At 55.4% G+C, this 23,215-nt stretch overlaps 1 protein-coding gene across 15 annotated transcripts in view; it reads right to left on the reverse strand.

Annotated features, from left to right (window-relative positions):
* Window positions 1-2,052: 2,052 nt before the first annotated feature.
* NF2 (NF2, moesin-ezrin-radixin like (MERLIN) tumor suppressor) overlaps window positions 2,053-23,215 on the reverse strand; it is a 49,282-nt gene continuing 28,119 nt past the window's right edge. For 2 of the 15 annotated variants that reach the window (XM_075167208.1, XM_075167206.1), the window contains 6 exons: window positions 22,797-23,014; window positions 21,322-21,427; window positions 16,010-16,137; window positions 14,058-14,217; window positions 12,202-12,246; window positions 2,053-3,517 (listed from right to left, as the gene is read on the reverse strand). In XM_075167208.1, coding sequence (XP_075023309.1) covers window positions 12,211-12,246; window positions 14,058-14,217; window positions 16,010-16,137; window positions 21,322-21,427; window positions 22,797-23,014 — 648 coding nt within the window. In that variant the 3' untranslated portion in view covers window positions 2,053-3,517; window positions 12,202-12,210. The other 13 variants (XR_012676376.1, XM_075167204.1, XM_075167205.1 and 10 more) reach the window with 13 other exon arrangements.

Consider the following 23,215-nt stretch of genomic DNA (forward strand, 5'->3'; position numbering starts at 1 on the left):
CCGCTGTTAAAGCGCGTGGAGAACCGCTGCCGAAACGCTCGCCCGCTGCCTCGGGTTAGCAAAAAAGCCCCAGTTCCCTTCCCAAGGGATGGGCGGGAGGAAGGCGCTGGGAGAGGCTCGTGGAAGCCGCTGCCTGGTGGTTTTTTTTTCCTTGGGCAAAGTCGTCGCAAGCCAACCCGCCCCCGCTGCGCCGCCGCTCGGCTCCGATGAATTTAATTTTGCTAAAAAGGAAGAAAAATCGGAATGAAATTTCCTTTGGAAGCGGAGGAACGGCCCAGCCCGCGGCGCGGGAGGGCAGGCAGGGAGCTGGCACAGGGCTGCCGCTGCAGCGCGGGGGCTGCGCGTCTGCAACGCTGCCGGCGTGTGAGGCTGCAAGTGTGCAATGCTGCGGGCGTGCGAGGCCCTGAGTATGCAAAGCCGGGAGCGTGGGAGGCTGCAAGTGTGCAAGGCTGCACGTGTGCAATGCTGTGAGCGTGCAATGCTGCGGGTGCATGGTGCTGAGGTGTGCAGTGCTGCAAGTGTGCAGTGCTGTGAGCACGTGGGGCTGCAGGTGTGCGAGGCTGTGAGTATGCGACTGTGAGTGTGCAAGGCTGCAAGCGTGCAATGCCTTGAGCGTGCAATGCTGCGGGTGCATGGTGCTGAAGTGTGCAGTGTTGCAAGTGTGCAATGCTGTGAGCACGTAGGGCTGCAAGCGTGCAACGCCATGAGCGTGCAATGCTGCGGGTGCATGGTGCTGAAGTGTGCAGTGCTGCAAGAGTGCAATACATGTGGGGTTGCAGGCATGCGATGCTGTGAGTGAGCAATGGTGTGAGTGTGGAAGGCTGCAAGTGTGCGATCCTGTACGCACGCAAGGCTGCAAGCGTGCAATGCCATGAGTGTGCAACGCTGCGGGCGCATGGTGCTGCGAGTGTGCGGTGCTGCAAGCGCGCAGCGCTGTGAGCGTGCAGGGCTCCCGGTGTGCCCTGTGAGCGAGCAGGGGATCCCCTGCATCGCAGGGCCGAAGGAGACCCCCCCCCATGTCAGACCTGGCACCGGCTGCACCCAGTGCATCCCCCTGCGCGGCTGCCCCCAGCGCCGGTGCTGCGGCCTGGGCTGGGAAAAGCCTTTTTGGCTTCGCTTTGGGGCCGCATCCCCCGGCCAGGGGCTCTGCCCGTCCCCCGCAGGCAGTGCGGGCAGCGCAGGCAGCGCAGGCAGCGCACCAGCTGCATTACTGACACCGGCGGCTGCGGGCAGCGCTCCCGCCCCACGCGCAGGAAGCCAGGTCACCCTCCGCTTCCCTCGCCTGCTGCCTCCCAGCAGCCCCGAAATCTCCCCCGTTTCCCCATCAGCACCCCTTCGCCACCCCCCCATCCCCCCTCCATGAACCCTGCTTAAAACAACAAAAAAGGGGAAAAAATACCCACCCCCCCCAGCCCCCCCACTTCTGGGGGGACCAGAGCCCTGGCCAGGAGCTCCCTATAATCTCCCGGGGTTTCGCTGCCGGCGAGCAGATAAACAAGCGCATCCATCCCCGAGTGCATCAAGTCGCAGCGGGGCCGGGAGCAGCGCCCCGGGGTCGGGTCTTGCCCGGCCGCGGGGTGTTCGGCGCGGACGGTGGTTCGGTGAAGCCCCACCGGCAGCCCCGGCTCGGGGCCGGCAGCTCAGCTGGGTCCTGGCGTCACCAAAGGGGTTTTATCCATAATTAATTAAAAGATTGAGGTCAATGCAGCGTATCATTTCTTTATTCCGGGCAGGCTGAGATCAGGCAGCGTCGGGCAGAGCCCCAGGGATGGCAAACACGGGGCTCAGCCCCCCCCCCAGGGCACCCCAAACCCCGGGAGGGAAAAGGGCACCCTGCTGCAACAGGGATGGAGGAGCCCCGAGGGACCGGGGACAGCGGGACCCCCGCAGCCGTGGGGAGGGGGAAGCCATCCCGGCCCCGCAGGGAGCTGCCGGAGGGATCCCATGGCCGCAGCCGGGCTCCCCATTAAAAACCTCCTCCCGCCGTTAACTGCGGCAGCAAAGGGCTCCGTGAGGTTTTTCCCAAAGAAAAAAGACCAAACAAGTCCCAGCTCCCCCTCCTAGTGCTTTAAATTTTTATTAAAACAAAGGAGAAAACCATTATTTCTTCCGAGTACAAGAGTCCAGGGGACTGGGAAAGCGGCCGTGCCAGGCCCCGGCCATCCCAACGGCAGCCACGTGCGGGCACTTGATCCGAGGCAGCGTGGTTTTAAATAAAAAAGGGTTCGGGATGCCATCCGCTACACGCCAAGCCCCGGGAGGACCCTCCGGCCGACTCCGGTGTGGCTGTAGGTCGGGTGAGGTTGTGGGAGGGAGGAATTGGGGGTCCCCAGGGGATGCTGGGGGTGCCCCCAGGGGATGCGGGGGGTGCCCAGGGCAGCACCGGCTCCGTTGAAGGGTAAATCTCAGCTGGAAGGGAGGTTTCCCCCTGAGCGAGGGCAGGATTAGGGACGGGGACCCCTGTTCCCCCCGCGGCCGCGCCGGGGGGTCAGAGCTGTGAGCAACGGCACCCGTTGGGGATGGGTGGGAGCAGGCAGCCCCCGCGCTCGCCTGCCAGGACACCGGCTCAGCCCGGGGAGGCTCGGAGGAGCTGGGGGGGGCCCCACGCCGCGTTAGGGGGTGCTGGACCTGGGCACCCAGCGAAAGCTGGGGCCGTGCCTGCCCTTTGCCCGGCTCCGAGCCCCCAGAGACCTCCTGGCCTCAAGCTGCCCAGGTTTGTCACAGTTTGCAGGAAAAAAAAAAAAAAAGGTTTCATTTGGTTGGCACTAGCTGTTCTCCCGCTCCTTGCAGAGAGGAGGAGGAGGAAGAGACCTTCCTCCCCACCTCCCGCCCCTGCCTCCTCTCCCCAGAGAAGCGGCAGCCCTAATCCCCAGAGACCGAGGTCCCCGCAGCCGCTGTAACCCCGCTCCCTGCCCGCCTGCCTCCCACCTCTGCCGGGCGCTGGGAGAGCCGGCGCGACGGCCCCTGATTTACAGCACTCCACTAGAACATGCTCTGCCTTCCTAATGGAGCTCCAGGCACCGCGGGGCTCCGGGGCCGCCACGCCGCTGCCGGCAGGAGAAGGCAGCCCGGAGGGACGGCATCCCTGCCGGGGGAGACCCTTCGGCACGCTCCTCCGCTGGCTGCCAGGCTGGGGGGCACGGCCGCGGCCCCGACCCCGGGCAGCGGGGGAAAGCCTGGAGGGCCGAGCCAAAAAACTAGACTAGAAAAGTACGAAAAAGGCTGGAAGAAAAGGAAAAAAGAGGGGCGGGGAGGAGGGCCACTAAGCTAGAGAACATCACACAGTCCGTGGGCAGCCGGGCCCCGAGTCCATCGGTGTGCAGAGGCTGGCAGCACCCGCTGGGGACCGGGGGGCGATGCCCGGCTCCCCGGCCCCGGTTGGGGCACGCGGGTCCTGGGGGAAAGGCTCCGGCTGGCGGGGGAGCCGGCCGGCAGGCAGCAGCGGTGCGGAGCGGCTGGTCGCTTCCTAGAGCTCCTCGAAGAAGGCCACGCGGGACTTGGTGCTCTGTAGGGTGAGCTGCAAGAGAGCAGAGGGGGCGGCTGAAGGGGGACGGGGTTGATCCCCCCCTTCCCGCAAGGCACCCAGCCCCAGCTTCACCCCCCCCGGGGAGGGCACCGGGCTGAGCAGGAGGGAGCTGCTGCCTTAATCCCCTCCTGGCTCAGCTCCTGCCCCTCCGAAAATACCCGGGAAGGCAGAAGCAGGGATGGCGTGCGGGCCCTCGGCGGCCGAGCCCCCAGCTGCAAGCAGCACAGCCCGAAGGCAAAGCGCAGAGCGAGGGTACGCAGGCTGGGCTGGGGGAGCGCGACCGCTCTCTGCTGCCGACACCACCTTCCCCCCAAGCAACGGCTGCTGAGGGGCCACAGATTCAATCAACCTAATTAGCGTGGCTGCAGCTTTCAGGTTGTGGGATACACAGGAGCCCGGAGCAAAGGTGCCAATCGTGGGCATGGGACTGTGCCCGCGGGCTCCAGCGCGCTCCTTCCCTTCCTTGCCCTGACGGCGGGGGAACACACGGGGCTCTTGCAAAGCCGGAGGAGAAACAACCTCCATCAGCTGAGGACAGCGGGAGAACCACGCTCGTCTCTAAACCCACAGCTTCCCCAAAGCCTCCGGGCCAGCCGGGTACACGTAACCTCCGTCACCAGTTAGGGACCATCCTCTGTCCCGTGCTCCTGTCCAACCCCAACCCATCCCCCTTGATGGGATGAGCACGCGTGCCCGGTGGGGTCCAAGCAGCCACAACGCGGCTCGCGACCACCGTCCCAGCGCCTGCGAGGGGCCGACGCCTTCCCTCTGCCCCGGGAGCCCACCCCAGACCCGCTCCCTCCATCCCGCAGGAGGATGGAGCTGGAGAGCCCTCGCTTGCAGGACCGTGTCCTTGGAGCCAAAGCTCTGCAGGACTTGGAAACCCGGCCCAGAAAAGCTTTTTGAAGCGCTAGCGATGCTATCCAAAAAATAATACCCCACGGAGGAACCGTGAGCCCATTTTCTAACGGGCCAAAGGAGAAATGAAAGAAACATCCTCAGCGGCGAGGAAGAAATCACAGTATTTACAGATAATCACCCGAAGGAGCACGGTGGGAGAAGTGCCACCTTCCAACCAGCTGCTGAATCACCGCAAGAGTTTGCCAAACCAGCCAGCTAATTGCGAAAGCTTCGTTACAGCTGGATTAAGCAGCGATGCCTTCCGCCGGGGACGCCAGTTTTGCTGAAACAGGAATCCTAGGATCACGTTACAGTGAGTTAAGCCCTGCGCCAGAGCTGCCAAGCGCTTCCCCCTCCCCGCTTCCCCCCACAGCCTTTCCTCCGTAATTCCTTCACAGCTCTAATGCCATTCCGAAAAAAATCTGTATTGCAGAGGAAATTTCTGCAGGGGCTTAATACCCTTTGCTGGCAGCATCTCCTGGGCCAGGGCTGGCTCTCCTCCTCCTCCTCCTCAGCATCCCCTCCAGAGCTGGATGGAGGGTGGATGAGATGGGACAGGGGCTCCGTGTCCCATGGGCACCTCTTTGCCTCTCTTTCAAGGCTGGAGAGGGGAAAAAAAAAAGGAGCGGGCAGCCCCAGCCTGCTGCCAGCCCCACCGATGGCCCCAGCGTAGGCTTCGTTTCGGCTCTTCCAGCAGAAATCCCGCCTGTGATCCCAAGCAGACGCCTGGCTGGGTCACGGGGCAGAGAATTTGGCGTATAAAACCTGAGCGGACACCATGGCGTGCAAGTACGTCCTTCCCTTTCGGCAGGGCTGCTGCCTCCCGCTGCAATGACCCGGTGCACGGATGGGGACCGCGGTCCCCCGGCAGAGAAGGGTGCTGGGGCTGAGAGGGGTGGGTGAGGCTGAGCCGTCCCACGCCTTTGCACGAGTGCCAGGGCTCGCACCGGAGCTTCGCTTTCCCTTTTCACCTGGAGAGACCTCCGAGAGGCCAGACACCCCAAGGAGGACCGTTTACCTGCCAGCTATCTACTTCCTACGGCCCTGCCTCTGAAGTCATCTCTTTCGCAGGCTGGATGGTGAATCAAAGCCATCCCTCCACCTCCCCAGCCCACGGCAGCTCGCGGTGCCGCTCCCCTAAAGCACAGCAAGGGGAGATGCTCCCCAGGTCCCCCCCAGCAAACTCAGTGCTGGGATGGAGAAAAGAAAGGAGGCAGCTACAACTGCTGATGAGGCAGAGAGGGAAGATGTTTCCCCCAGGCTTGTAAGGGAGATTCGACTATTTCGAGGCTGCTCTCTGCCTCCAGCTCTTCACTAATCCCCCACGCGCTTTCGTGGTCCTGGGGTACCTCAAAGCACCGCCTGGGCGGCAGCCTCTGTGCCCAAAGCCGTGCCTTCCTGAGCAAATGCTGCTGCAGCGTCGGGGGAAGCACGCGGAGGCAGAGCTCCAAGGGCATCCAGCACAGGCGCAAGCAGAAAGAGGAGATGCAGCCCTGCTCTTTCACCAGGGGCTTTCATCCGTGACCTTCAAAGGCTCCCTGAGATGCTCGATGCTGGTTTTTTTATCTATCCAGGGAAACTGAGGCATGGGAAGAGCAGCCCAGCTGCAGACATACAGGGAGCGGGAGCAAAGATGGGTTTTGATGAGATGGGGTCCTGCAGAGAGGGGTGAGCGCTGATTCCCCAGAGGGCCATGCCCTGTGGCTCGGTGGCACTCAGCAGTGGCCAGATTTTGCCACCTGAAAGGCAAAGACCACAGGGATTTCAACGGCGACAGAGCAGGCACCCGCACTGCCACCCTCGCTCCCGCCGTGCAGAGGCACCCCCCATCCCTCATCACCCCCATGTTGCGCTCTGGCTGTTTCCGAGAAAGCCAGGAGGCTCGTGCAGTGCTGGTGTCCGGGCAGGAGGATTCCTTCCCATTTCGGCTCCCCAAAGAGAAGCTTCCGTCTGTCTTTCTCCCCAGTAACCTGGAGGGCGTTAGAAAAGCATCACACGAGGGGGATATGGGCACAGTTGGCGTATTTCTCATTAACAGGAGCCGGGTTATGGCTGAGACCTCGGGCAGTGCCTTGGGCAGAGGAAGGGGCTGCTCTGCCTCCAGCAGCCCTGGAGCAAAGTCACCTCCAGCAGCCACCGCTGGGACCTCCCGCACCGGGAACGGGGGCTGCCCGGCAGCTCTCAGGCAGCTGCCTTCTCACATCCGATTACAGTCAGGCACATGAATAAACAGAGAGGAAATGAGGATTGCTCTTGACTGCACACTGACTCTCCGCCACCCATGCTCCGCTGTGCCTGGAGGGAGAATTGCCCCCCCCCTCCCTTTTTCTTTCTTTTATTCTTGTTTTTCTTGCTGTTGAGCCATCGCAGGCAGGGCTTTCCTTGCCCCCACAGCAGGCAGCGCTCAGGTGAGCGGCTCAGGTCAGCGGCTGGTGTTCTGGTCCCGACAGCGAGCGTGGCACGGCTGCAGCACGACAAAAGGCGAGGGATCCGTCGGAGGAAGAGGGGCAGAGCCAAGGGAAGCTCCTGGGGGCAGCGAGCCCCACGGCAGCCTGACTCACCCCACCCAGCGCTGCGGGGGTACACGGGGGTGCTGCGTAAGCCGGTGGGCGCGGGGAGCCCTGCAGCCGAGCTCGCCTCCCATCTCCTTTCGGCTGCAAAAGCGCGAGCCCCAGACAGCTCTTTGCAGGGAAATCCCGCTCCCTCACGCAGGGAGCAACCGGTTTTGCTCTTTTCTTTTCTGCACCAGGATATGAAAGCGAGGAGAACAGTCAGGGAGGAGAGCAGAGCCCTGCTCCAGCCTCTCCACCGACTCCTGGGGGGAAGCCCTAAGGTGGCCTCCAGCACCTCCACAAACTCTTTTGCACTGTCTGCCTCCCCTTTGCCCGGCCAGGCAAGGAGAAATAAATATATCTACCCGTACCGTAACACCGTGCAGGCGAGGCAGAGTGATTAAGAGCAAGTTACATCCTCGTCAGTGCGGGGGGGGGGGGGGGGGGGGGGGGGGAATTGATTTACAAGCAGTATTATGATAATCTCCTTCCTGCAGGAGGGAGGGTGGGCTCCACAATGCACTACCAGAGCCATCAAAGAAAATTTAGAGAGAGAGAGAGAAGCAGCGCAATTAAGCGGCCAGAGCTCAAATGAATCAAGATACGAGAAAGGGAAGAGTCCCACTCCCTGCATTCCCGCACTGGGGTTCCTCCGAGCTCTGCTTTTACCCAGGGCTGCTGGACTGATTTGATTTAAGAAAAACAAACAAAAGCAACCCAATAAGTCCCTCATAGCCAAACGCGTTTCAGAGCGGCTAACCCAATAACTGCAGGCACATAACTTCTGCTGGCAGGGCAAACTGAATAGAGAGAAACCGCCCGGGCTCCCAGCGAGCCCACCGGAGCCGGTGCCCTCCCCACGCACTGGAGATGGGGCACGGGCAGCAGAAGGGGGCTGCAAATCACATCAACCTTTCCCCGTCCTGCCGGGTCCCGAGGAACAGGGAGAGGTTTAAAATTTCTCATTTCCTTGCCATTTCCTTGTTTATCCTGCAGCCGGTCAGGCTGGAGGAAAGGGTGACCCGTGCCACCCCGGCGGCATCGCCTCACCCCGCGCGATGCTGGTGAAGGGGTGCTGCTGGGAGGAAGACCTACGGTCCCTGCTAAATCATCACCCGGGCACTGCATACAGTAAATCCTCTTTGTTCCCCGCCCTGCTCCCCTGAACGTCCTTCTCCATCCCTGCCCATTCCCCAGTCCCCACCAGCCAGGTGGACCTCTCACTTCCCACATTTACTTTTGAAACCAAAACCTTCCTATTTTTCCCCTCTCCGTTTCTCTCTTACTCCCACGCTGCCGTTTATTCTCTCCTAAGCACAACTTCCCCCCGGCCTCCAACGCTTTGATGAGTGCGTTTAAAAGAGCGAAGATGATGCTCCATTTGAAGGAAACGCTTTTCAAAGGCTGCCACAAAAATAGATGATAGGTCTGACGTTTCCTAGTTTCCTTTCGCTCCTTGTAAACAAGGAAAGGAGGCTGCCGTGTCCCAGTTTAGCTGCCAGGGAGTTTCGCTTCCCAGCTCGGAGGAGAAGGACAGAAAGAAAATTAAAATAGCAGGGACACGGCCTCGCACACACGGGGCTGTGTGGGCAAGACCTACGTGGGATGCGCCTCCGTCTCCTCCTGCACTTGGAAAATGCGTGCCCAGAGGTGCCCAGAGCTGCTCTGCTCACCGGGTATCTCCCGGCTCTCGCCTGCATCCCAGCCAGGCAGGGCAAGAAGCCAAATCCTCGCTCCTCTTTCCTCTCTACCCTCGCAGCTCCCGAGGGGATGGGAAACGCCGGTGCTGCTCCTCCTGGGAAGTCCCTCGCTGGTCGCGTGCCCGCTCTGCAGCACGCAGCCTTCTCCTCTCCCGGTGGGAGTGGATTACACAGCGATGCCGCGGCAATGCTGCAGTTCTGTGAGGCTAAAGAGCACCTCATCCGCATCCGGGCTGTCACAGGATCCACAGGAAAGGACGGACCCATCCCTCTGTGCCACCCAGGCTCCCCCCTGCCCTTCCCAGAGCAGAAGTCTCTCTTTTGCTGGTCCCTTCCCTCTGGGGGATGAAGCTCCAGAGGCACAATAACATCCTCCTTCCCTGAAGTGGCCATGGGGCTGCATCTCCCCAGCAAACCACTGGAGCAAAGCGGACCTGTTTCATGCAGGGGAGTCTGCAGGTCCCAGAAGGGGAGAGGTGAGGAAGGGAGTCCTCAGGAGACGACAAAGAGACCCCAAAAGATTTGTTGACGTCCTTGAGGGACGCGTTTCAGTGATCCCTAGCGCAATGCTAGCCAGGCACAGCTGGAAAATGGGCAGAGAAGCTGACTGCCCCAACGCAGCCTCCCGAAAACCTTCAGCCTGTCCAAGATGATTAAGTAGCCTCATGACATTTGGTGGTGGCACAGCAGCTTCCTATCAGCATCACGAGAGACTCGGACGGCAGTGCCCATCACTAACTCACCAGTGTCCTTACGCTGCTGTAGAGGACAGACCACAGCACGTCTTGAAGGTGAGAGGAGCGAAGACAAGCCCGCAGCAGTCCACCTTGCTCTGCCTCGCTCGCCCCTCCGTGCTTGGCAGCCAGGAGCTGCTCATTGCCTAAACCCGAAGGAGATGATGCTGCGCCCGTAGGAACGTGGCAGAACATGACCGTCTGCGGCCCAGTGACGGAGGAAGCCCAGACCGGTCTACTGGTGATAAATAAGCAGATTTGAAGTAGCTTCTCCAAACCCCAAGTCCCTCAATGACAGGAAAAAATCCCGAGTTGAGGGCAATGCTGCACCACAACCAGGATCAGCCAGGAGAGGAGCTGGCAAGAGCACCGTCAGCAACAGCTCACCCCACCGCCGACGTCCGCACAATCCCCGCAGGCACCAAGAGCGCTGGCCCCAAGGAGCGAGCTCGAGCCCCAGAGACACGTTGCGTTCGATAAAAAGCCGAGAGCCGCCGGAGAGCCGGGCAGAGAAAGGCCAAGCCTGTCCGTCGAAGGACCAGAGCGCTGCTCAAGGACAAAGCCGCTCGTCTGGGAACAGGCGTGGAGATTTGCTCCTTGCCTGGATACTTCAAAGGGCTTAAATCACAGTAAATAAGCATGACTGTGCAAGAAGAAAGCAACAGGAATGAAAGACCCGACTGTGTTTTAGAGCAGCAGCCTGTTCTGGGAGCCTTCCTACACCGGCGAATGCGAGGAAGAAGTGGGTTTTTTCATCTTCTACCACAGCCTAAGCGGCAAACCCTCCCGAAGCCGAGCCAGCTGGAGTCAGCAGCGCCAGCCCACGGCGGAGAGCGCTACGGAGAAGGGAAATCAGTTTGCAGATGAGGTGCTTGTGCTGGGCCCACAGAGCTCATAAAAAAGAATTAGCATGTTAACCACATAATTAAACATGAAAAACTTAGCAGGCATCTTCAAAGGCAGGCAACAAAACCCAGAGGTCACACCGTAGCACTTGCTGTGCATCTGGTTTAATTATGGGGGCTCCTCCCAGGCACCGAATCTCTCCCAGCTGCTGGATTAGTCTTTTCACAAATTGCCAGGGCTTCATTTCACCTCCTCACGCTGCGGCCACAAGTGGATTTCATCCCAATTTCACCTGCCACGGAGTTCCTCAAGCCAGTCAGGATGGGACAGTGGGTTTCAACCGCTGGCAGCCCGCTCCAGAGAGACATCCAACGCCTCCCCCAGGGTGCCCCAGACCTGCAGGGTCACCCTTCATTTTAGCCGCTTCCTCCCTCTTCCCAAGGAAACACTTAATAACGAGAGCTGCTGGTCTTGGGAACACCCGCAGCCCCCCCGAGAGCGGACGGCAGCAGCCAGCCGGCACAAAACCCTAACTAGAATGATTTACAGCGCTGCATGCAGCCCTGAAAGGGCTGGTCCATTCAAGAACGGCACAAACCTCTGCTGATCGCTTCTGGGTGCCGGCCAGGAAAAAGCCTGCACCTAAAGCGTCCTCCTGCCTCCGCTCTACAGCTCCAGAGGTGCTGAGAAATTGCTCCACGGTCAGTTGTACGTGCCTGCCACGCAGGCAGGGCAGTGCAAGCCCTCAGAGTAACTTTTAACTAAAGCCTTTTCCCAAAGGCGCTTACCGCCAGGTTTGCCACCCGCCTTCATGAGCGCTGCCACCGCAGCATCCATGCCGTTTCTTCCCTTAGCGCTACCACTCAAAACTCCTTAAACCCCGTGGGTGTGCAAGAACCACGATCGAGGAAAGAGTAAAAAAGCTTCCCCAAACTCATCCTCCCGAAGGAGGGAGTCGATGCTCTGCACACACACACAGCCTGCGGACCGAGGGCAAATCCTCGGAGGAAAGCAAGGCTGTGGAAAGAAGAGACGTGGCGTCAACAGAGTCACCGGCGTGCTGAAGGAGGCAGGGGGCAGGCAGGGGCATCGCCAGCAGGAAAGAGAGCGGCTCTGAGAGCCGGTGTCCCCAGGCGCGATGGCGAGGAACGGCGTTACCTCCGGCAGAGTCTCCCGGCACCATCCCCGGCTGCAGCCTTGCCCAAGAGCTACCTGCAGACGCCGGCTGTCCTCAACTGTCTGCTTTACGTTCCTGTGATAATCCTCAAAGAGGCAGACGCTAATAACGCGTCCACGTGCCGCTCCGCTCCGAGACGGAGGTGTGCGTTTTTAGCCTGTTATGACAGTTTTGGCAGCAAAGAGTTGATGGGGTTTGTTTGGTTGCTTTTTTTGTTTGTTTGTTAGGTTTTTTGTTTTGTTTTTTTTTTTTTTTTTTAAATCCTGAATTTCCTTCTGCAGCAAACAAGGGGGAAGGTCCTGGTTTACTTCATTAAAGAAAACTTCAAAGGCCACCCTGCACCTCCAATAGATTCCCAGCCACCGGCAGCACAGCAAAAACAGGCATGTTTAATTATTTAAGCGTCTACGCCTGCACTCCCCCACTGACGTTGCCAACTCAACTTCTGCCAAGAAAGACGCTTCCCAGCACGGAGGATCAGGTGCAAAAACGAATGCAGAGAGGCTGTGAGCGCTACCGAGGGAGGGAGAGCCGGGCAGGGCGGCTGCCTGCGACATGCTGCACGGGTCCACCGCGGGGACGGGCAGGGTGCTGCGCCGTGGCGAGCCCGGTCTCACCGGCACCGCACCGGTGCGTAAGGAGCATTGTAGGGGTGGCAGCAATGGGAGCCGGCTAGAGCGGTGCGTATCGCAGGCAAGCTCATGCACGGGTTAGTATTACAGCCGGTGATTCCATCACCCCACGCAGGTACCTTGGAATAACCTACTTTGAAGTCTCAAATGCAGATAGGTCTTCTGCCCTGGGCTTGAGGCTAAACCAGCAAAATAAAATGAACAACAAAAAAAAAAATAATAATCCTCTGTGATACGAGTAATGTCAGGTCATTTGTGCAATCTGTACAGTTTGCCCGGGGTGCTGAAGTGATCAGTGGCTTCCAGGTGGGGCAGAGGGGTGGTATTATTTAAGTGTTGCTAAACTGCTATCCCATTTCCAGTGTCTTGCATCTTCCTTTCCATCACAAGTGCAAAGACAAAAGCCCTCCTGACCTCCTGGTGGCATGAACAAAAGCAGTCTGTAATTTTATTCTGATGTGCTCGACTAATAGATTATTATTTAAAAGCCTTTGCTCCTCCGGCTGAGATGCAGGAGCCGGGCAGCCTCGGTCCCCTCCTGAAGGGGAGGGGACAGGACAAGACTCCAGCTTCAAAGGAACGAAGGCTGACCGCACAGTCCCAATTACAGCGATGAGCCCTGACAGGCATCAAAATGATTGCCCGGCCACCTTCCTTAAGTGAGACAAATGGGACCATCAGCTCTCTATGAACTTGTCTCTGTCAGAAGTGAAAATTTAGCATTTTCTGTTTAAACTGAGGGCTCTGAGCACAGAGACAAAACCTAACAAAATCTACTGGGAGCAGAAATGTCTTCAGATTCTATGATGACAAAAGGGTCTGTGAAGATTTTTATATTCTCCGCTCTGGAGGGACAGGAACCTGAATAGCTCAGGGCTAGCATGGGGAAACTGGGAAAGGAGACATGCTAGATTCACTTTCCTGCCCCAGTTCTGTGATCATAAACTCCCAGCCACGGAAGTTGGCATGAACTGGTATTTTCAAATCCTTTCAGACGTAGCTCTCAGCTGGGAGCGGTAAAGAGATAAGGATTCATTTTTAAAACCTGGAGTCGTTACCACAACCTGCATCCCGTGCCATACAGATTTCCGAACCCTTCACAAGGACGGCTGCTAGCGGAAAGCCAGCTGGTAAAAGCCTTCACAGGGTAAAAGCCTTCGCAGGTGAGCGGGGCTGACCACTACATCCCACCGTACCAATTACGGATCTGCCCGCAGCCCCTCATTACACTGAGCCCAGCTGGGAGAACAGCAGAGCAACTAAGCAAAAGGAAAAGGACTGGATGTAAAAAATAAAGAAGGGGCTTTGTTGTGACCTTTCAGGTGTGACTCCCAGGCTAGCAGACCCAGCCGTCCTAACTTTTTGGCTAAGTATTCATCCCAAACACACTTCTAGAGGCAGGTGGTTCCAGGGTCCACAGCACAGGGAGCAGACACCTCACACACACCCCGCTAGCGAAAGATTTTGCTGTTAGTATTTGAAGCTGCACTACAGGTTATTCAAGAACAGATTAAAAGAGAGGATGAGGCTTTTGGCTTTTTCTACTGAGAGCCTGTAAGTCAGGAGTATTTTTGCCCTTATTCACCAGCCAAGCTCAAGGCTGCTTCCTTGCAATGCCTTTAGGGAATGGCTGCAATAGGCAGGTAGGGCTTTTCTGTTCCTGGGGTCACTAGGGTGGCAGATCCCTTCTAAAGCATCCCCGTACAGCTTTTGTTAAGGTTCAGCAAGACCTTCAAACCTTGAGATCTTTGCATCCCCTCACACAGCACTGAAGAGACAAGGCTTGGTTGTGGCCAATATAAACCAGGAGCCACCAGAAGCTGAAATTCTCTGCGCCCTGGTTCAAAGCTAAGCAGCCGGGGAAGAAAGCCTAGATCAAACAATTTTATTATAACAACTTGTGCAAAAGCTAAACCAAACGGAAGGGTTATTTCGTTGTTGTTTTTAAAGGATTTCATCAGGCGAGATACAAACTGGAGCCCTCCGATACCTTTTTAATAGTGTTGTGCTTGCTGTTGCCTCGGCTGGCATTCTCGTTGTGCAATATATCCAGAGCTGTCTCCCTCTCCTTTAGCTTCAGTGCCTCAATTTCTGTCTTCAGCTCGTTCAGCTGCTCCTGCAGGTGCTTGCTTTTCTCCATGTACTCCACCCTAGCACACACACAAGAGTCCTGGGTTAGTACTGGCCAGCTGCACGCGGTGACGTGATACCGTGGCAGCCGATAACGGAATTATAACAGAAAAACCTTATCTTATCACTTTGAGTGTGTGGAACTGACAACATTAGTTTAGAGCACACAGTAAACTGCTCTGAGCAATGATTTGTTCATTATTAAAAAGAGGACCCAGACAGCTGACCCAAGAACAAAACTGTAAGTTATGTCAGTATCTAAAAAAATAAAGCCAAACTAGAGCTGCTGGATGATATTTGTAAGTCTCCTCATTTCTAGCGAAGCTGACGCAGGTTAACGTTACGCAGTTTCAGTCTACAAGATAGCGGGTTAAGCAGCGCTGCTCTACTCCGCTGCACCCTCTCTCAAACCCAGCTCTCAAACTCAAAGGCACGAATCCTTCCCTGAAGGAAGGACCCTGATGTACTGACTTCTCATGTTTTAGAGGGATTTAGCTTGTAAACCATGTGGGAGCAAGCACTGCCCCCAAAATATCAGGTATCTTTTAGACACACAGCATCCCTGGTAGAGAGAAAGGTCTCCCAAAAAAAGAAAGAAAGAAAAAAACCCAAACCCAGCCATTCTCAGGACTCGGCCCTAACTGCCTTCCATGAAGAAGCATCGACTGGAGAAAAATCACACCATGCCAGCCTTGTACTTGTGATTAAACACTGAGACCCAGCTCAAAGTACCAGCAGACTAACAAGAACCTTTTCAGAGTGCCAAAATTTGTAGCGGGGTTTATCTCAACACCCGAGGAACGCACAGAGTCCCGGAGAAGTCAGCGAAAGCATGTTACTGCTTTCAGCATTTGGCAGAGCCAAGCTCGTCCTGCTTAGGAGAGTGGGATGACCTAGTTAGCAACCTGGGTACAGAACCAGGAATTATCCTGTTATTTTCAGCTTCTATCTTTTTCCTTCTAGCTGTAGGGAAAGTTTTTAACCTCCGTCTCTAGCGTAGCGGTCTGTTATTTCATACACGGGAGAGGGTACTCAGCAGAGGCAGAATGAACCACCCTCCGGGATCCAGGGGCGTTTCATTCCAGCCCCAGGAAGTTTTGGCCGGAGCGCTATGGCAGAGCCCTTCTAGCTTTGATCTGCTACCCAATCAATGAACAAAGCGCATTATTACTACAGAGATTAAAATCTGATCTGCTTTGATTTCTGCTAAATTTGTAATTTTGAAGGCTACACTTCCACCCTCAGGAAAACACAAGATCAAAGCTCATAATCACATCCAAACTTGCTTGCGCACACTTTTTGTATATCAACATGACACAGATTCCAAGAAAAAGGGGTGAAAGCCCTAACGTGGGACCTTAGGACAGACTCCAGCTATCTTTACATTCTCTGGACACGCTGCAAATGCACAAGCGGCAGCCTGCAACAGTCCAGCGCAGCAGCAGTCAGACTGCTGTTGACTCTTTCTACCAACATGGACAACTCAAGCCTAACCAAGAGCCGGGTTAACCGTACGGAGAGGAACTGACTGGCGCAGGGCTCAGCGTGCTTAAACTCGCCTTTAAGCAAGGCAGTAGGGATGCATCTCTGACACCAGGTCCCCATCCAGAGAAATGGTCAACCAGCAGCTACATCGTGCTCTGGGCAGAGCTACTAATGACCCGGTAAATGCAAACCCAAAAGACTTCTCCCCGTTTCACCTCCCGTGCTCGTCTGGAACGTAAAAGTCACATTCAGCCCCGGCGCAATTCCTCCCACTGCAACCAAGGCACAAATCCCAGCCCTGGCCCGGACTGGATGCATGCCACATACTTCTCTTTCTCGATTTCCATTGAAAGCCTCTTCATATCCGTGTCTTTGAAGTCAAAGGACAGGCTCTCGCTGATGAGGTTGAAGCTTGGCAGGTCGGTAGGCAGTGCTGTCGTACTTGAGTTCATGGACTGCTGAAGAGAGAGAGTACAAATTAATCACTTCTGGCCACAAAAGCGTTCCTGCAGCAAATGTTCTGCAACACAGAGGTAAAATCAGAGCAACACCTAAGCACGCAGGACAAGGTGCTACTTACTACTGCTGTAATACGGTCCTGATCTGCCACTCACACAGGTAACAACACTCTCTTCTTGGAGCTGGCTGTATTCTACCTTGCAGTGGTGCTGAACTGGAAGGATCTCACCGTTTGCACGTGTATTCCTGATGTAACGCAGCCCACAACCCCATTTGTCCAAACCAGCCTCAACCTTTCCGGAGAGCAGATTACAAGGCTCTTTTTCAGCTGGTGATCTTTTAACACAGAAGATGGCAAGCACTCCAAGGCGCTGCAGAAGCAGAGCAGCAAACAAGCCCAGCGTCCCAAGCACCAGATCAGCCTGAAGATCCCCGTGCTCCGTTCCCAATTTGCTCTTCAATTCAGAGCTATTACTTGTCTGGGACCCCGCTCTTTGCGGGAGTAAAGAGGAGACAAAACACCACCTGCCTTCAGAATCTATTGATAAAACTTCATAAAATCTAGGTTTTATCACTGCTGCGCCACTTAAAACACCACCGGACAGAAGCTGCCTCTTGGGAGACTTCTGACAGCTATTTAAGATTAAATCAAATTTAAAAAGTGCAAGCTGTGAACAGGGGCAACGTGAGACCCTGTATGACAGCAGAGTCCTGCACTCCACTGCTCCCCACAGCGTGAGCGAAGAACAACGTAACCCCAAGGGTTAACTTGGGATGCAATTTCAGTAAGGTCCATGGAGATGCACCGATACATTTTTCTCTTCGCAGTAATTTACAGTTCCAAGTGTTTAGGAACCACTGCTAGATTCAGTTGGAAATGCAGAGATAACATAGGGAATCACTTATATTGCAGCTGAGCAAGGATTTGGGACGTTCTTCCTCCTGCAAAATGCTGTGATATCCCCCACTGACACATGCCGCTAGGCCCTCAGATTTTATCTTCCCCTAAAAAAATGACCCTTCTCTCAGTCAAAAATTCTGTCACACCTCTAATAAATGGGCTCATTACCAGCAGAGGAAAAGCATCCCGACTCAAATCATCACTCTGCTCTCGCAATACATCAGATGAGGTCGCAAGCAATGGCACACGTCAAGGGTGGCACGGCAGCTTCAGATGGCAGACTGGGTGCGTGAATCTGAGTCAGAACTGCTGCCAGCGTGCTTAGCTCTCGCTGTGCATACGAGAAGTCCAGCCTGGCATCCAAAAGGTCACCCACCTCTCTGCTAGATGGTGCTTTAAAGGATTCCTGTAATGAAAACAACGTGCCCAAACCAGCCTGGACCGGGGAATGGCAGGAGACGGTGCTGCAGAGTCGGGCTGTCTGGCAGCACGCACCAAAAGCTGGTGAGACAGTTCTAGGGTACCTGCCCCAACAAACGAGATCTCGAGCTTCAGCTGGTTATTTCTTTCTCTCATTTCTCCTATTCGGGATACTCCAGGGATTGTTTGCAGCTAGCTCCGCTTCAACAAGAACCGCCAGCGCCAGGGCAGTGACAGATTTACTCTGCACGATAACCTGCCTCCTCTCTCGCTGCCAGCCTGGAATTCACAAACAGCCAGGGCTCGTCCCCCGCTCGCTCTTCAGCTGGACAAACCCGAGAGGGACGACATTTCATTTACCCTGCAGAGGCAAGGCTGGAATGCAAACACCTAATACAAGCGTAAACAAGGCGGCACCCGAAACTGCACTGCTTGGTCTGGCTGGAGTGCTACAGGTAAGTTAGACTCACACGACACGGAAACACGCTTTCTTACTCCCTTTTGCTAGCACAGAACACAGCCACATTAATTCTGAAGCAGGCGCTGAAAGGGACAAGCGAGTACCTAAATTCCAGACTCGAAGGGAAGGGGACAGGTCTGCCAAAGCACTTAACTGATTTAAATACTTGCATCACATTGTCATTCAAGTCTCTTCCCTGGAAGGCACACAGGTGTTTGCAAAGCCCTTCTCACGTGAGGTTCCACAATCTCTGCTGTGCAGGGGAGCCAGGATCGTCAGAACCAGCCTGCTGGCCTTCAAACAACCTTTAGCATTTTTTTCAGCACAAGCTCGTTGGGTTTTGTTTTAAAAAAAACCCAAACAGCAGCAGTAACAGTTGGGCAGGAATTTCAGTTGCTGCAATCATTAAGTCCAGATGCCAATTTGCCAGGGGTACTACAGCCACTTCCTCACCTTTCCTCAGCACCGCTCTTTCATGAAGCAACGAAAAAACTGGTGGAGAAGTCCGAGAGCAGCAGCAGTGAGGAAGAGTAAGGAAAGAGCAAAGCGCATGCTGAGGGCTTTCAAAGGCACGGGCTTAGTATCTGGAGCAAAGTATTTCCCTGCCGTTTGCAATAATCCCAGGCAAGTCTTCCACAAGGTGCAGGGATTTTTAATCCAGGGGACACGGGGTGTCACTGGGACACGGGATGATAAAGGGGACACAGACCTTTTCCCTTCTGTGTTTCCTCACCTGGAACAAACTGCATAACCCTGGACTGCACTAAAGCAATTTCCTGCAGTTAATAGAGGCAAGCACCACGCTGACAGTGGTCATCCCTCTGGAGCACAGAGCAAGCGAGACAGACGATACGGAGGAAGCACGGAGCAAGTCCGTCGCAGGGAGAGCTCCTCCTGTTCCTGCCACTGCCTTTACTTCGCTGCTCAAGAATTTGGGCAAGCCCAAGACAGCCACTTACTACTTCAAGAGGATCAGAGAAGAGATGACTGCCTTTAGTCTTGCCACGAGTGGTACCTGAAGGGCAATGAAGGAGGCAAAGAGCCGTTGCCAAGTCAGTAAAGAATGAATTGTTCTCCCAGCCCCGATGGCCTGAGACTCAGATTCACATCTTCCTTCTCATGCATCACCTACCAGTCCCATCACAAAAGCAGCTTGGGCTTCAAGGACTTAAAAAGACACCGAAACAGGCTTTAAAGAACCAGGATGGGAGACTGGAAAGTTACAAGGAAAAAAAAAAAAACCTTTACTGTTTCTTGCCTTTTCTGCAACACATCCATCCGCTCCCCCCTTCCTCTCCCGCTCTTGTCCCCCCAGAGGGAAGCCCTGTCTAGCTCTCAGTGCCAGGGGACGACACAGCGCAAGTACTGGGACCACAGAAAAGAACAAACTCAGCGTTACACCCTCGTTAAGGAAGAGAGGAGCTGGAATCCTGCACTGTTCGGCAGAGCTGCCATTCACCCGAGGGACACGAGCCACCCAACAGCAGCTTTCAAAACTGCTTCATCCCTCAGGCCACGCTGGGCTGCGCCTGCCTGCCGGGTGCCTCTGTGCGCTGGCAGGGGTGGCAGGCTCGCCCAAATCCAGCTCCGGAGCGGCGCGCAGGAACAGGATCTCAGCACCTCTCACTTGTCTGCCCCAAACACGCAGCAGAGCGATGAGAGAGGCCACCGGGGAAGGGAGAAGCGAGACCGGCATAACAGGGGACGGAAGGGCCAGCAAGGTGTTTGTCACCTGGATACGGGCACAACGGTCACACTTGCATCCTCCTGACCTTGGAAAACAACAGCCGTCGAGTCTGGGCGACACGGCGCTCCTCCCAGGGCTATCAGGGGGGCAGGAGGAGCGGCAGCTGCACGAGGGAACCCTGCCACCTAACCGGGGAAGAAAAAAGCCTGTCCCCTTCCCTCCTGGCACCGGCAGCCGTGTCAGGAAGGCCAAGGCTCTTTAGGGAAGGGAGAGGACGCAGTGCCATGTGGCTGGAGGAGGCAGTTCTGCGTGGATTGCCTCCAGGCAGATGCAGCTGGAGGGGTGGAGCTGAGCTCCATGCAACCCTACAACATTCCCGCTAATGAGGCTTTAACTCGGCAGGCAGGACACAGCCACGCGGGGCCCACCAGCACGGGCATTTACGCAGAAGGGCTCGCTAGCCGGTTCGACTAAGGAGGGACGCAGCAACACAAGGGAACACGGACATGTAGGAGCTGCCCAAACATCAACACTGATGTAGCCACGCAGCAGAGTTTCAGTGAGGACACTCCACCCTGTGCACAAGTTAAACCCAGAATTAAAGAACTGGTCAATCCCAGAAACCTCGTGACTTGTCAAATAAGGAGCACTCCAAAGCTAAGCTTTATAAAGCACTGAGGTAGCTAGCACTTGACTGAGTGTCCCACGGCTAAAAGCACCTGACGGATTTCCATCACTGCTGTTTTTAAAAGCTTCTGAACATTTTTGCAGGGAACTTCAGAGAATTGGGATGAAAAGTTACTTCATCTCAAGCCCTCTTCAATCTGCTCCTCAAAAGTTTCCAGAGGAGGGGGGAAGGAGCCTGCAGGTACAAATGAAAACTTCAGTACTAGACGGGTTGATAACTCCCACGTACGTCTGTTGAGTCTATTCCCGAAGCTGTCGAGCTCTTCCCCCTTCACCCCTCGGGACAGCGAGGCAGCCGAACCAGCAGCCGTGGCAGGTGTGAGCTGCAGGGAGGGGAGCACTTGATGGGTTTTGCAGGCCCTGCAGCACAATTAGAGAAGTTGAGGAAAGGAACTGCCAGACGGATCAGAGCAATGGTCATTTAGTCTGGCATTTCAGTCCCCAGCAGCAACCGGCACCAGATGTTTCAGAGGAAGGTGTGAAATCCTCTTAATGGGCAATTATGGAATAATCTCCCTTCAAAGAAGTTTTTTTCCAGCACATAGAGGCACAGCGTCCAGTTTATGCCCAAAGAATGAATTTACAGGTTCTGAACAATGTTTATCCCACCTAAGAAGAATAAGGACATCCTCCATTTTGTAAGTATTTAACCCTATTTTAAAGGCTATTGCTGAGCTGGTACGCTCCACGTGCGCTAGCAAAGCATGGCTCCGACATGGTTGTTAAACGGGTTTAAAATTTGCTGCCTTTAATTTCACCAGCAGCTCCCTTGCTCCTGTAGCATGAGGCAGGGCAGGTGGGGGAAAAGAAAAAAAAAAAAAAGAGCACAGTGATCATCTGCTGGATGGGGGGCCTGGATAAAAAGGGCAAGCACTGCGAAGTGTTTCTGAACCGCTGCTAAGCGACGCAAGGAGACAGCTCATACCCCTCCACCGATGGGATGGAGACACGAGACTCCTCCAGACTACAGAAGAGGACACGTTCACTGGCTGGGAACTGGGGATTACAATACAGAACGCTCTTACTGTGTAGGACGACTTGCTGGTGATCTCCAAAAGCTTCTGCTTTGCTCTCCGCTCAGACTCGCGAGCCTCCTGAAGGTCTTGCTTTAGCTGATCAGCCTCCTTCGCCCTACAAAGAAAAACAGCAAATGGCAAATATCAGATTGAAGTTGAGAGGAACGAGAAGATGGAGAGCAGGATTACAGTGCAGGTGCAGAACAGGTTGATATTTGTCCCACAACAAGACCTAAACTAAGAAATCATTTGAGCAAGGGAAACGCCAAAACCTCTGACATGTGGGATGTTTTAATTAGCACAGAAATCCAAGCCATAGAAGGGCAGCTCTAACACAGTCTCCGTGTGAGCATCAGTGAGCAAGGCTAAGGGCTGGAGAAGCGTGCCAAGGTGCCGGAATGGGGAGAACAACTTCAGAAGTTAAGCTCAGACTTACAGCAGGAGAGCCGGTTTTCTGACAAGTAAGCCTCTACTAACAATTATTTACTACATTCACAAAGGAAAAAGCACTCAAGATCGCACAGCTTTGCCTACTTGCAGGGCCCAGCAATTCTAAAACTAGTATTTACCCTTGAGCCTCAAGGGACACCCCCCAAAAAGGAGAGAGCCAAAGGAGGGAAGGAAGCTTTCTCTGCCGGATTGAAATTTGAGCGGAGACTTCACAAGACAGAGACCCAGGCTAGAAGAGACAAGGGTTCGTCCAAGCAGGAGGGCTGACACCAAGCAAGCTCTCACACGGAAAGGAGTAATCAGTTGGAAGGAAACAAGAATGATCTTTCACTTGCTTGCTACCAAATGCACCGTGGGACCTGGGCTCTGGTATCAAGAGGATGGAAACACCAGTTTTAACAAGAAGCAAGGACTCCAGGAGGTAGGGAGACCTCAAGGCTCACCTGAAACAGAGACCTCACGACTGGTAAGGAGAACTAAACAACCGAGAGGCAAATAGAGGAAGAAAGAGGAAATAGGGAATGTAGATCTACCATCCAGCAGGGAAAAAAAAACCCAGGTATTATTAATGTTGTCAAATACTTTGGGGAATGCAGTGGGTGTTTGCAGAAATCACCCAAAAGTAGAGCTGGCTTCCGCTGCTGCTGTCAGGGCGCAGAAGGCAGAGTGCCAAGGACCACAGTACCTTCTCCCCCGCTACCTGATGGCCCCTTTCCCTGCTGCTCTCACCACAGTATCTCTCAAAGAAGGCTTCAGAGAAGGGTCTCCACCTCCAACCCAGGGAAAGATTAGGGCCACCACTGCTCTACCAGTACCGTTTCCCACTCGGGGACAGCCCAGCTGTGGCAAACAGCGAGATGGAGAGAGAAACCAGCTGAGCCTTGGGGCCATTTGCTGTTGTACGTGCATGGGAGGCCAAGGGCTCACTGCACACTGTCGGATGGACTAACTCAAGGCGTGAGCCACGCTTTCGGCTAAGTCAGAAGGGGACTGGAAAGCAAAGCAGAGGCAGCTGCAAGGTTGTACCCTCTGACCTCCTCTCCGACTCCTCCGCCATTTTCAGTGCCAACATCTCTGCCTCTAGCACCTTCTGTTCCATCAGTCGCTTCTCCTCCTCTGTCCGGATGGCCGTGGCTTTGATTCGCTGCATCTCCTGTTCAGCCTCAGCCGCTTTCTGAGCCAGAAGCTTGGCCTCCTCCTCCGTGATCTGAGCCTTCTCAGCCAGCAAGTCTGCTGTCTCTTCAGACCTCATCTGAGAATTAAAGCACATTAAGCCATCAAGCGCACTGAATGTTTCCCCGAATGTGCCTACAAACCCCGGCGCGGACCCTGAGCTGCTCGCTCCGCACGGCCCATAGAATCCCTCCCTTCCGTGAAAGCCAAGACCTTCTGCAGCCAAGACCTGGATGTGCCCAGGCTCTGTCCCAAATCGTCCTCCTTTGTGCTCCTGCCA

The sequence above is a fragment of the Calonectris borealis genome, chromosome 18 (assembly GCF_964195595.1).
Source record: "Calonectris borealis chromosome 18, bCalBor7.hap1.2, whole genome shotgun sequence".
NCBI classification, from domain to species: domain Eukaryota; kingdom Metazoa; phylum Chordata; class Aves; order Procellariiformes; family Procellariidae; genus Calonectris; species Calonectris borealis.